General features: G+C 33.9%; 1 protein-coding gene across 2 annotated transcripts in view; it reads right to left on the bottom strand.

Annotated features, from left to right (window-relative positions):
- fbxl17 (F-box and leucine-rich repeat protein 17) overlaps positions 1–13,552 on the bottom strand; it is a 290,219-nt gene that overhangs the window by 181,431 nt on the left and 95,236 nt on the right. For both annotated transcript variants that reach the window (XM_079896532.1, XM_079896531.1), the window contains exon 6: positions 1,003–1,110. In XM_079896532.1, coding sequence (XP_079752658.1) covers positions 1,003–1,110 — 108 coding nt within the window. The remainder of the gene's footprint in view (positions 1–1,002; positions 1,111–13,552) is intronic.

The raw sequence follows: 13,552 nt of genomic DNA, 5'->3' as shown, positions 1-13,552 counted from the left end.
TAATACATATTAAATATATATTTAATATTATATTGTTTAATAAATAATAAATAATACATATTAAATATATATTTAATATTATATTGTTTAATAAATAATAAATAAATATTTAATATATATTTAATATTATATTGTTTAATAAATAATAAATATTTAATATATATTTAATATTATATTGTTTAATAAATAATACATATATATTTAATATTATATTGTTTAATAAATAATAAATAATACATATTAAATATATATTTAATATTATATTGTTTAATAAATAATAAATAATACATATTAAATATATATTTAATATTATATTGTTTAATAAATAATACATATTTAATATATATTTAATATTATATTGTTTAATAAATAATACATATTTAATATATATTTAATATTATATTGTTTAATATATATTTAATATTATATTGTTTAATAAATAATAAATAATACATATTAAATATATATTTAATATTATATTGTTTAATAAATAATAAATAATACATATTAAATATATATTTAATATTATATTGTTTAATAAATAATACATATTTAATATATATTTAATATTATATTGTTTAATAAATAATACATATTAAATATATATTTAATATTATATTGTTTAATAAATACTACATATTTAATATATATTTAATATTATATTGTTTAATAAATAATAAATAATACATTAAATACATATTTAATATTATGTTGTTTAATAAATAATAAATAATACATATTAAATATATATTTAATATTATATTGTTTAATAGATAATAAATATATATATATATATATATATATATATATATATATATATATATATATATATATTATATTTAATAATGTATTAATATAATATACTATAATATACTATACTATACTATACTATACTATACTATACTATAATATAATATAATATAATATAATATAATATAATATAATATAATATAATAACAGAGGTGAATAATTCCAGCTATGAACAGGTTTGGCACATCTTACCCTGGTGAGGTGAATGACTCCCTGTGACGTGACCGAACATCCCATAAACCCCACGAACTGCAGCTCGGGACAGTTCTCCGCGAACGCCTGCACGGATCGATCCGTCACCTGAAACACAGGCGGGAAACAGGAAAATGAGGAACAGCAGAAACAATCACCAGGCAAACGCAACAATAACGTCAGACAAACGTGACGGAGGCGTTAATGCAGAAACACTGGAATCGAGACTAATGAAGAAGAGTTTCTGCTAAACCTGCGGAGTAACTTCACTAATGCTTAAAAAAAGCTGGTAAATAATTAGATAACTCGATATGAATAATCTGTGTATGTCATATGTGCACTATTGTAATAATATCTGATATGTGTACATTTGTAATCATGTATGTACATTTTGGAAATTGTCTTATTATCTTTATGAATCAAATCCCGAGTGACGCTCATTAAATGATGATGTATAAAGAGTCGGCATAATAACCACAGGCTTCAGACCTTTTTTGGTTATCTATACATATTTTTTTTCTTCATTATGGAAAATTATGTGTGAGGACTGAAATACATTTTTGTTGAATTGGAAAAATGTAAGTTGAATTGAACAGTGTTGTTATTGTGGACTAAAACTATTAAAAATGTTTTTTTCCTGATGGAAATAAAGCTCAGACTAAAGAAAATATAAATATTAGATGAATAATAACTAAAACAACAAATAAAAGCTGAGTAGAATGAACAAGCATCATTTGATTTATTGACTGAAACATGAAACTATGATATTTTTGATACATATTTCCATGATTTACAGAAACTATAAAGGACAATCATTTCAGAAGAAGCAAAATATTATTATTACAATGAAAGGAGACTTATTTTTTTCTTTTATAATTAAGTGCACAGATGACTATAAGATTAAGAACATTAATTAAGTACTTTAAGTTAGAATACGTATATTATAATTGCAATATTATAATATCTTTTAAATATTGCAATTACAGAATGAATATATATATACACACACACACACATATACATATATACACACACATATATACATATATATACATATTTACAGTGTGTGCAGAATTATTAGGCACGTTGATTTTCTGATCATATTTTTTTTCCAGGCACATTTGACCAATTTCAAACCACATTAATCGTAATAACTACAATTAATTTTGTATTTAATCATGTATAAGTGATATATAATTGTTCATGAAGGCTGGAAATGAAAAATGCCTTATTTTCAGGTGTGCAGAATTATTAGGCAAGTTTTCTTGTACAGATAAAATAAGCTAAAAAAGAGATTTAACTCTTATTAAAGAGTTCTAGAATTCATCTTCCAGAATACGTTTTAATACGTTTTGTGAGTTTATTTTTAGTCCATCTCCTACCCTGAAGTCCGTTTTCCAGAGATGGACTAAAAATAAACTCACAAAACGTATTAAAATGTATTCTGGAAGATGAATTCTTCAAACAGTGGTAGAAGAGGATGTGGTGCTGGTCCTTCAAGAGTCACTCTCAATCTGTCTGTCTATAAAGCCTATAAAAAAACAGTCTTTATGTATTTTACTACTCTTCAGCTTGTGACTCTTATTAAGAGGGGGTCATTTTTTAGGATTCTTTGCCTAACCCAAGTCTCTGAGATCCTGACACCTTGCTCTTCTGGAGACTCCAGGTAGGTTGCAGTTCTGGAAAATGGTGGTGCTGGAGACTAAAGGGTTCCTGATGGTTTCACACTTAATTCTTCACCTTAATTCTTCATTCTTTTAAAGTTAACGTGTGTCTTTCCTTCTCCACCTGTATTTGTCAGACCCTGCAGACCCAATGAGTATTTCACTGTCCAATGGTCATGCCTTAACTGCAATCTCTAATAATGCATTAGTATTGCATCCTTCTCATGGGCATTTAATAATTTTTGACTTTTTAGTCTGAGTTAAATCTCTTTTTTGGCTTATTTTATCTGTACAAGAAAACTTGCCTAATAATTCTGCACACCTGAAAATAAGGCATTTTTCATTTCCAGCCTTCATGAACAATTATATATCACTTATACATGATTAAATACAAAATTAATTGTAGTTATTACGATTAATGTGGTTTGAAATTGGTCAAATGTGCCTGGAAAAAAAATATGATCAGAAAATCAACGTGCCTAATAATTCTGCACACACTGTATATATATATATATACACACACATATGTGTGTGTATTATATTCAATAATATAATAGTGCAATAATATATTATATTATATTATTTTTACAACATTGCACTGAATTATTAAACCGATATAACAACTTTTCTTTCAATCTCGCATCCAATCAAGTTTGTGTCCTCACTTTGACCTTTGACCTTATGCAAAAGCAAGACGCATTAAATCAAATTCCCCCAACAATCAAATCAACAATATGGAAGCAAATCAATTATAATGGCTGAACAAATTTAATAAGTTAATCATAATTTCAGCGGGCCGGCCTCTCGATCACCCGTCCCAGGTCAGAGGTCAGAGGTCAGAGGTCAACCGCTGCCCATAACAATGCTGATTCTGGCAAAGCTTCCCTGGCCGAGTCCGTCGGGATAAAGCACCTTTAGAGACACACGAGCGGGAGTGATGTGAACCACATGTTCTTCCGGCACGGATATATCACGCGGGATTCGCTAACGTCGGTCTTAAAGGTCATCGGGCGAATCCGAGTGAGACGGAGAGGAATTACACTCGTTTATCTCCAACGCAGAGTCTCCGTCAGGCCTCGACTCGACCTCCAACGCTGACCTCAGGGTTTGTGTGTCCGAGATCTCAGCGATTCATCCATCAGGACTAACATTTAACATTTCATTTAATACGCAACAATATTATCGATCTCCTGCATTGACACTATTATACGAGAACTGAGCTGGACGATGACGTCACTGTTTTCTAAATAAATGAACTAAATTAATAACTGTTTTACAACAAAAATGAAGCATCACTGAACTTACTTATTAACACACACACAGACAAGCTGTTGTAGCTCCGCCCCCTGTGCCGGGAGCAGCAGCTCATTTGCATTTAAAGGGACAGACACGAAACTTTAACATGCTATATAAAGATATCTGTGGGGTATTTAGAGCTGAAACTTCACACACACACACACACACACACACACACACACACACACACACACACACACTGAGGACATTTTACATCTTGTGAAAAGGCCATTATACCACCGCTTTAAGCTGGACTGTGACACTATTTTCTTCTAGAAACACACTCTGTTGCATTATTCTCCTGTTATCTCTGTAAAGCTGCTGTGAAACACTCGTTCACACGCTGTGAAAAGCGCTATATAAATAAAGCTGACTTGAATTCTTCAGACCCGGCACTTCAAAAACCCGGAGAGGTTTGACAGCTCGTCCTCTTCACTTTTGTTTTTATTTTATTTACTTTTATTTGCCCTTTATTTAACCAGATAACACTTTCTGAGATTAAAAATCTCTTTTACAGAAGAGACCTGGCCAACATGAGCAGCACAACATCATCCAAAATAAGTTAATAAATAAATAAATAAATAAATAAATAAAAAGAAGAAAGAATTTTTTTTTTATTTTTTTTTTAACATTTACAAATTGTTACTTCCTTTAACAGCTCACTAAGCAAATATTCAAAAATATTCATTAACACCATCAGGGTCTGCAATCTCAGGTCATCTTGTAAAAAGTTCCAATCACTGGATGTTGCTTTACTTTCAATTATTCATTCATTCAGGAATTCAGAAATTGAATGAATGAATACAAAATGAATGAATGCATGAAGAAATAAATACAAATGAATGATTGAGTGAATGACTTTAGCTCTGTGAGCTGGTCAGTCAGTGATGTGATTCACGACTCCTGCTTTTAATGCGTTGGATCATGAACCGAGTTTTGAAACACAGACGTGAATAAACTCCAGCCAATATTCAGCGTGTCCAATAACTCACAGCGCTTAATTCCTGCACTGTTATTTCCATCTCATCAAAATTCCTAAATGATGACAATGATCATTAGTTTGAATGGAAACATGCCCAAGTCGTATTTTACACCCCCAAAAAACTGAGGAAAATCAAAAATAAGAAATGACATTTTACATAACGACTAGAAGTCTTGGTGTGCATTATTATCAGGACACATTATTGACTTGGTTTGTTTTTAATAATATATATTGTTGTACAATTTTCTTTATTTGTTTATTTAAATCAGCATAAATAAATTAACATACTATGTTGTATACATTGATATAAACAAACAAATGAATGAATAAACGAATGGGCGTGTGAACAAACAAGTGAATTATCCATTACAATAATGAGATTTAAAGGTAAATGTGTTTCATTGACATGAAAATAAAAGGTTGTATGAATAAATGAGTGAGTAATACAAACAGAAATAATGAATGAATAAAAAAGGATGGATGAATACAAATGAATGAACACGAATGAATGAATAAATGAATACAAAATGAATGAATGACTACAATATGAATGAATAAATAAATGAATTAATTAATGAATGAGTGAGTCCAAATGAATGAATAAATGAATAGAAATGAATGAATGAATGAATGAGTCCAAATGAATGAATAAATGAATAGAAATGAATGAATGAATGAATGAGTCCAAATGAATGAATAAATGAATAGAAATGAATGAATGAATGAATGAGTCCAAATGAATGAATAAATGAATAGAAATGAATGAATGAATGAATGAATGAATGAATGAGTGAGTCCAAATAAATGAACAGAAATGAATGAATGAATGAATGAATGAATGAGTCCAAATAAATGAACAGAAATGAATGAATGAATGAATGAATGAGTCCAATGAATGAATAAACTAATAGAAATGAATGAATGAATGAATGAGTGAGTCCAAATAAATGAACAGAAATGAATGAATGAATGAATGAATGAATGAGTCCAAATAAAATGAATAGAAATGAATGAATGAATGAATGAATGAATGAATGAACATACGAACGAACAAACGAACGAATGATGCATTGCATTAATGACATTCAATGTGAATTAGAGAGAAATGCGTTTAATTGTCCTGAAAATAAGACAATGCAAAAATCTAAATGATCAATGATCCTAAACACTGGCTTCATTTTCTTCATGCAACTCGTTTCTTTTGATCTTGCGGAGACATTTGGTGGCAGGATTTGCGACTCTTCCTCAAGACTTAGAAAAGAGGAGAAATAAAGAGCCAGAGACGACGGCGGTGTTAGTAAAGAAGACTCAGTCGGCTCACGTGTCGTCTTCATCACGAGAGGATCCTCATCTAGCGGACAGAGACGCTCTCCATCTGAATAACACGGAGAAACATGGAGACTCGGTAACGGCTCCTGAGAGGAGTCAGGCGACAGGGCCGATTCATTCTCATTACTTTATTCGGGCCCGTAACAAGAGGCCGTTCTAACAGCCAATTTACTCCTGCAAATGCGAGTCAATAAAGCGTCCGTCAAAAGTGCTGATCCTCCGTATCCGGCTCAAATCTCCCGTTTGCCGCCCACCGTGAAGAGGGGCATTATGGGAGGAGGAAACAGATAAAGACGGCGGGGTGTAGCTCGCCGTGCTTCATCACTGAGATGGATGAGGGCGAGTGTGTGTGCGAGTGTGTGCAGGTCAGCGGGACGGTCATCCATCAGGGTAATTGTGTTAGAGATGCAGGTCTTTACATGCTGGACAAGCCAGTGTCGTTTACAAGACTGATGAGAAGAGTTAGAGAAACCTATAATGACCCGCTCCGGTTAAACTGGTCCATGTGTTGAGCCTCGAGTCATTACAACTCAAACGCCTCCTGAAACTGAGGTCACATGACCACTGACTGCTGAGGTCACATGACCACTGACTGCTGAGATCACATGATCACTGACTGCTGAGGTCACATGACCACTGACTGCTGAGATCACATGTCGAGCACTGACTGCTGAGGTCACATGATCACTGACTGCTGAGATCACATGTCGAGCACTGACTGCTGAGGTCACATGATCACTGAGGGCGCTTTTGAATCGCTGTCAATGCAGTGATGTTTGTATACATAAATACACACACACACACACACACACACACATACATACATACACACATATACATACATACACACATATAGGGCTGTCAAACGATTAATCGCGATTAATCGCATCCAAAATAAAAGTTTGTTTTTACATAATATATGTGTGTGTACGGTGTATAATTATTTTCTATATATAAATACACACACATGCATATATATTTAAGAAAAATGTGTTATTTATATATAAAATATTTATATATAATATAAATTATATATAATATAAATATATATACACAGTATATACATGCAAATATTTCTTAAATATATACATGCATGTGTGTGTGTATTTATATATAGAAAATAATTATACACCGTACACACACATATATTATGTAAAAACAAACTTTTATTTTGGATGCGATTAATCGTGATTAATCGTTTGACAGCCCTACACACACACACATATATATATATATTAGAGGTGGGCATAGATTAATTTTTTTAATCTAGATTAATCTAGATTAATTTTGAAATTAATCTAGATTAATCTAGATTAAAATGGCTCATTTGAATTCTGCCGAAGGCATTCAGAATATGTGTGCTACCCAAATAATGACTATAAAAGTAAGTCTTTGTGAACGGGTTTCTCAAGCCAGGTGGCGCATTAGACCAGGGGCTCATCTCCTGTTTCCAAAATGCATCACAGACTGCTTGAGAAAGCTGTTCTACTCATAGACTGTAAAGGTTACTACTATACTGTTACCGTCCATAGGCAACATTAGGTAGGCCTATGTTATTATCAACTACTATAGGCTATCAATTAGGGATGGGCGATATGGCCTAAAATCTATACTGTGATATACATTGCAGCCTCTTGCGATAACGATATACAGTATATTATAATAAAACCATTTCAGAACAGGTTACACAGACCCTGCTAAACAACTGCTAAATGTATTTTTTTTAAAGGGTATATGTAGTTTTGAGAACATATATTGTGCAAAACTGTAAGTATACAACATAATTTTGCAGATAAATAAAATTTAAGTACACTAGCTGCAGAGACTTAAGTAGGTCTAATGTTTATTATAGCTTTGAGCTTATGAAACCCCAAATTTAAAGTGATAATATTGTCTAACTGATGTCTTTTCAGTTAAAAAGAAACAACAACGAATCTTAAACTCGGGCATAGACAGAGATTATGTGTTAACGTTACACCACTAAGATATATTGGAATGAGAATAATACGCGCGCGCTGGTATTCAGTGATATCATGTTTCGTTTTGAATTTGAGGTGGTAGAACGGATTAGTCGTGTGTTAACTTACCGAACCGTTACCCCACACACTCTGTCTATAGACCTTATGCGCCAGAGAAACAAGGGCGCCGCCATCTTTGGAAAATTGTCTTTTAACTTCCGTTTTGCGGTCGCTCTGTATATTTATATGGCATTTCTGTCCAGGAGTAATTAGCTTTTTAAGTGGATTTACTTAATGTAAAGTTAACGAAAGTTATCATGAGGACTGTAATGTTTAAAGCAGATGACTAAACAAATGTAAATCGACCGGGAAGATTTTAAAACGAGCCGTTCATTAATAAACACGCAAAACGCTGTGAAAATACAGACCGGAAGTCAAAAGACAATGAGCGCAGCGCTGAAAAGGGGCGGAGCTACATAAGGTCTATAGTTTGCTGCTGTTTGTCGGACGGCTTAAATCCGAACCAAGTCCAAATAATGGATGTTGCAGCTTTCACTTTCAGCCGTGTTTACTTAAGATGACGACGAATATGCGTATGCGAGGTTTACCTCGCGGCCGCGGGTAGATTGCGTCATCATCTCCCAACCCAATTTGGGGAATAGATTAACGGCGATATTTTTTTTATCGCGCGATAAGAGTCTCGCGTTAACGCAGCGCGTTAACGCCGATAACGGCCCACCACTAATATATATATATACATTTTATCATATAATATAATAAAAAAATTAATTATTTATATATCCAATAGGTTATATAAATGTGTGTATGTATATACGTTTCTGTAAATATTTGTGATTAAATAAAAACTAATTTTTATATATATATATATATATATATAAACAGATTACCTATTGGATATTAAAATTAAATTAAATGAAAAAGAAAAGAAAAGAAAAATATGTACGTGTATATATATATATATACACATATATATTATTTTTTTATCTAATTTAATTTTAATATCCAATAGGTAATCTATTAATCGCATCTAATAAAAGATTGTAAATATGTGAGTGTGTGAGTATGTGTGTGTATGTATATGCATATATACTGTATATACACACACATATATTATATTATAAACTTACATATTAAATAGATGTGATTAATCACGATTAATCGATTTGACAGCGATTTCTACCGTTTTCTACTTTCTGCTTCTAGTCTGAGATCTGCTGGTATTAATAAGAGGAACAATTTCATCCTAGACAGAATCTGATTGTCGATAAGCCTGGAGAGCAATATGATGTAATCAATACTGTTTCACTCTTAGGAGAGCATTAACATATATATGAGCTCAAGGCTACAGACATGCACACCAAAAACCATAAAAATAAAACATTTGTTTCTTGGGGTTTTGCAAATGCAATTACTAATATTGATTACTAGTTCAAGTATATTATAGATAGCATCCATAAACGTGTGTTGCCATGCATTAAACTGTTGCCATGCATGCTTTATATTGACTGATATGTTCAGGATCGACTCCAGTATTGATACAAACACAAAACGTTGAGATGCATTTAAATGCGTGTGAGTGTGAAGTAGAGGTCAGTGTGTCTCATTATCCTCGTCTGCCGCGTCACACGCGTACACACACACACACACTCCCTCTTAATGGTGCCGCGGGGAATATTTATCAATTAACACCACTGCGCTAATTAAGAAACTCAGCATTCAGCGCGTCTCTCCAGCGCAGCGTGAGCCACTGACCTTGAACATGTTCTGATTATGTTATTGTTTTTGGACAGATATTTCTAAAAATATATTTAGATTTAGCAAAGCAGAATAAAAGCGTTTGAATAAACATTAGCCATTAAAACGGAGTCGACCGCTGAGCATTTTAATCAGGCGTGTAATTGGGAGCCGACGGTCTTTTAACGCTTACGATTTATTCAGAAGACGCAAAAAGAGTTGCACTGCTATACAGAAAAACATTATTCGAAATATAGATTCTAATGCATTTCAGAAGAGATTTTATAGCCACTCTCAAGACACTTTAAAACTGAATCAAATGTTTCTCTTATGATATCATATCTCATATGATTACATTACACTAATGTTAATGTGATAAACGTACAAATCCGGCATCAAAATCCACTTCATAACCTTTGTGTCTGCTTCGCTTATCATTACGAAATCACCAGCAAACGCATTTTAATATAAGCTACTTAACTCAATTTATTTCACCCACAAATATCATTTCTCAAACCTCTTTGACTTTCATTCTTCGGTGAAGCACAAACAGAGATGTATGAAAAGTGAATGATGATTCAAACAGCTCTGAAAACATAAAAAGTATCATAAATGCTCTTTGTGTAAAAGGTTTAGAACGCAAAAGAAAAATTATTTATGATACATCATCATATTTTTAATGCAAAACCACTGGTCAAGCCAACAGGGGCAGTTACAGAGTATTTACAAATATTTTTAGGAGTTACAATTATATTTCAGGAACACAGTAAAGTTTTTAACAGACGCGAGTCAGACGATAATTAATTGTGGTTGACAGTTACAAGGAACATCTGGCTTTCATTTTCGGGGCAGAACGAGTTACTCATGAACATCTGTTTCAGCCTCACGTCAAAGCAGCGCAAATGCACTGGTTATTCTTATTTTTATCTTATCAAATAACATCAAAGAATCCTGGAGAAAAAAGAAAGAAAATCCCCCCCCCAAAAAAAAAACCCTTTCACAGTTTCCACAGAAATATGAACTGTTTTCAACATTGATAATAATCATAAAAGTTTCTTGAGCATCAAATCCTCATATTAGAGTGATTTCTGAAGGATCATGTGACGCTGAAGACTGGAGTAATGATGATGAACATTCAGCTTTGATCACAAGAATAAATTACACTTTACTATATATTCACATAGAAAACAGATGATTTACATTGTAAAAATATTAATACAGTATTTTTGATCAGCCTTGTTGAGTCCTTACTATTCTGACTGGTAGTGTGTATCTGTATTAGTCAATGGCATAAAAGATATTCAAAAATAAGTGTGTTCTCCATCAGGAATAGATGTGTTTGTGATATAATACACTGGAAGGACGTCAGTAAGACAACAGCTCAAACTCACACACACGACACACACTTGACTCTCAGACGTGTGTGAAGGAAGATGTTCCCGGACAGCCTGTCTGATCCGCGCTGGAAAGGTCAGACGCTCGTCAAAACAACATTAGAAATGACAGAAATACATTAGTGTGTGTCACTCTTCCTCTGACAACAAAACGCCCGAGTGAAACTGAACGACGAACGATAGTTCAGCTCCTCTGACATCAGTCCGTCTAATTTAATCTCTGCATGGAAACTCCAGAATTCCCTTGACGATCGATGAAGGTGAACATCTCACTGATCGCTCATTCAGAAAGCAGACGGTGTTTATTACAGATTGATTACATTCTAGTGTTTTTCACACGTATTTCTTCATCTGAAGTATTTCTTTAGATAAACGCGTCGTCAAAATGCACAAATGCTTCATTTTACAAAGGAAAATCAATTTACTTATTCACTCTTATTGCACTCTAAAAAGTAGTTTCTGTGTCAGACGTAACAACCCAGTGTTTGGGTAGTTTTTGTGTTACCCAGATCCTGGGTCAGACGTAACAACCCAGTGTTTGGGTAGTTTTTGTGTAACACAGATCCTGGGTCAGACGTAACAACCCAGTGTTTGGGTAGTTTTTGTGTTATTCAGATCCTGGGTCAGACGTAACAACCCAGTGTTTGGGTAGTTTTTGTGTTATTCAGATCCTGGGTCAGACGTAACAACCCAGTGTTTGGGTAGTTTTTGTGTTACACAGATCCTGGGTCAGACGTAACAACCCAGTGTTTGGGTAGTTTTTGTGTTATTCAGATCCTGGGTCAGACGTAACAACCCAGTGTTTGGGTAGTTTTTGTGTTACACAGATCCTGGGTCAGACGTAACAACCCAGTGTTTGGGTAGTTTTTGTGTTACCCAGATCCTGGGTCAGACGTAACAACCCAGTGTTTGGGTAGTTTTTGTGTTACCCAGATCCTGGGTCAGACGTAACAACCCAGTGTTTGGGTAGTTTTTGTGTTACCCAGATCCTGGGTCAGACGTAACAACCCAGTGTTTGGGTAGTTTTTGTGTAACACAGATCCTGGGTCAGACGTAACAACCCAGTGTTTGGGTAGTTTTTGTGTTACACAGATCCTGGGTCAGACGTAACAACCCAGTGTTTGGGTAGTTTTTGTGTTACCCAGATCCTGGGTCAGACGTAACAACCCAGTGTTTGGGTAGTTTTTGTGTTACCCAGATCCTGGGTCAGACGTAACAACCCAGTGTTTGGGTAGTTTTTGTGTTACCCAGATCCTGGGTCAGACGTAACAACCCAGTGTTTGGGTAGTTTTTGTGTAACCCAGATCCTGGGTCAGACGTAACAACCCAGTGTTTGGGTAGTTTTTGTGTTACCCAGATCCTGGGTCAGACGTAACAACCCAGTGTTTGGGTAGTTTTTGTGTTACCCAGATCCTGGGTCAGACGTAACAACCCAGTGTTTGGGTAGTTTTTGTGTTACCCAGATCCTGGGTCAGACGTAACAACCCAGTGTTTGGGTAGTTTTTGTGTTACCCAGATCCTGGGTCAGACGTAACAACCCAGTGTTTGGGTAGTTTTTGTGTAACACAGATCCTGGGTCAGACGTAACAACCCAGTGTTTGGGTAGTTTTTGTGTTACCCAGATCCTGGGTCAGACTTAACAACCCAGGGGTTGAGTTATTTACCTCTTCAGGAGAGAGCCGTGCAGCTCCGTCAAATTGGTGCGTGTCTTCGGTAAAATACAGATTTGTGTACATTTTTGTATCTATAAATTCGTTATTGTTCTGTATATCATTTTTTTTAATGCAAAGCAACACACAGAGCGTGATGTGAGTCACCTAAACGAGTGTTGCGTGATGGAAACGCCTGATGCCTTGCATAACATTTTATGATTTTATTCAAAAAAAGATACAGAATATAAATACGTATTATGTTGAAATGATTGATTGATTGTTGATTGTTTATGGACAGGTTATGAAGTCAGTCACAGCATATTTCTGCTACGAAACGCAGGGCGTCTGAAGTTAGAAGTTCCCGGTGAACGGTGGAAACGGGACAACAGAGACTGGGCCATTACACTCGAATTACTTCTAAATGTTTTATTTTTACTTCTAATATTTGTTAAACGAGCTTAAATGTATGCAATATGTATTCAAAACTATATAAAATATACAATAGTGTAAAATATGATTT

This window comes from Squalius cephalus (assembly GCF_949319135.1).
Source record: "Squalius cephalus genome assembly, chromosome: 16".
In the NCBI taxonomy this organism is placed as follows: Eukaryota; Metazoa; Chordata; class Actinopteri; order Cypriniformes; family Leuciscidae; genus Squalius; species Squalius cephalus.
Note: the sequence above shows the minus strand (reverse complement) of the source record. Positions and strands in the feature narration are given on the sequence as shown.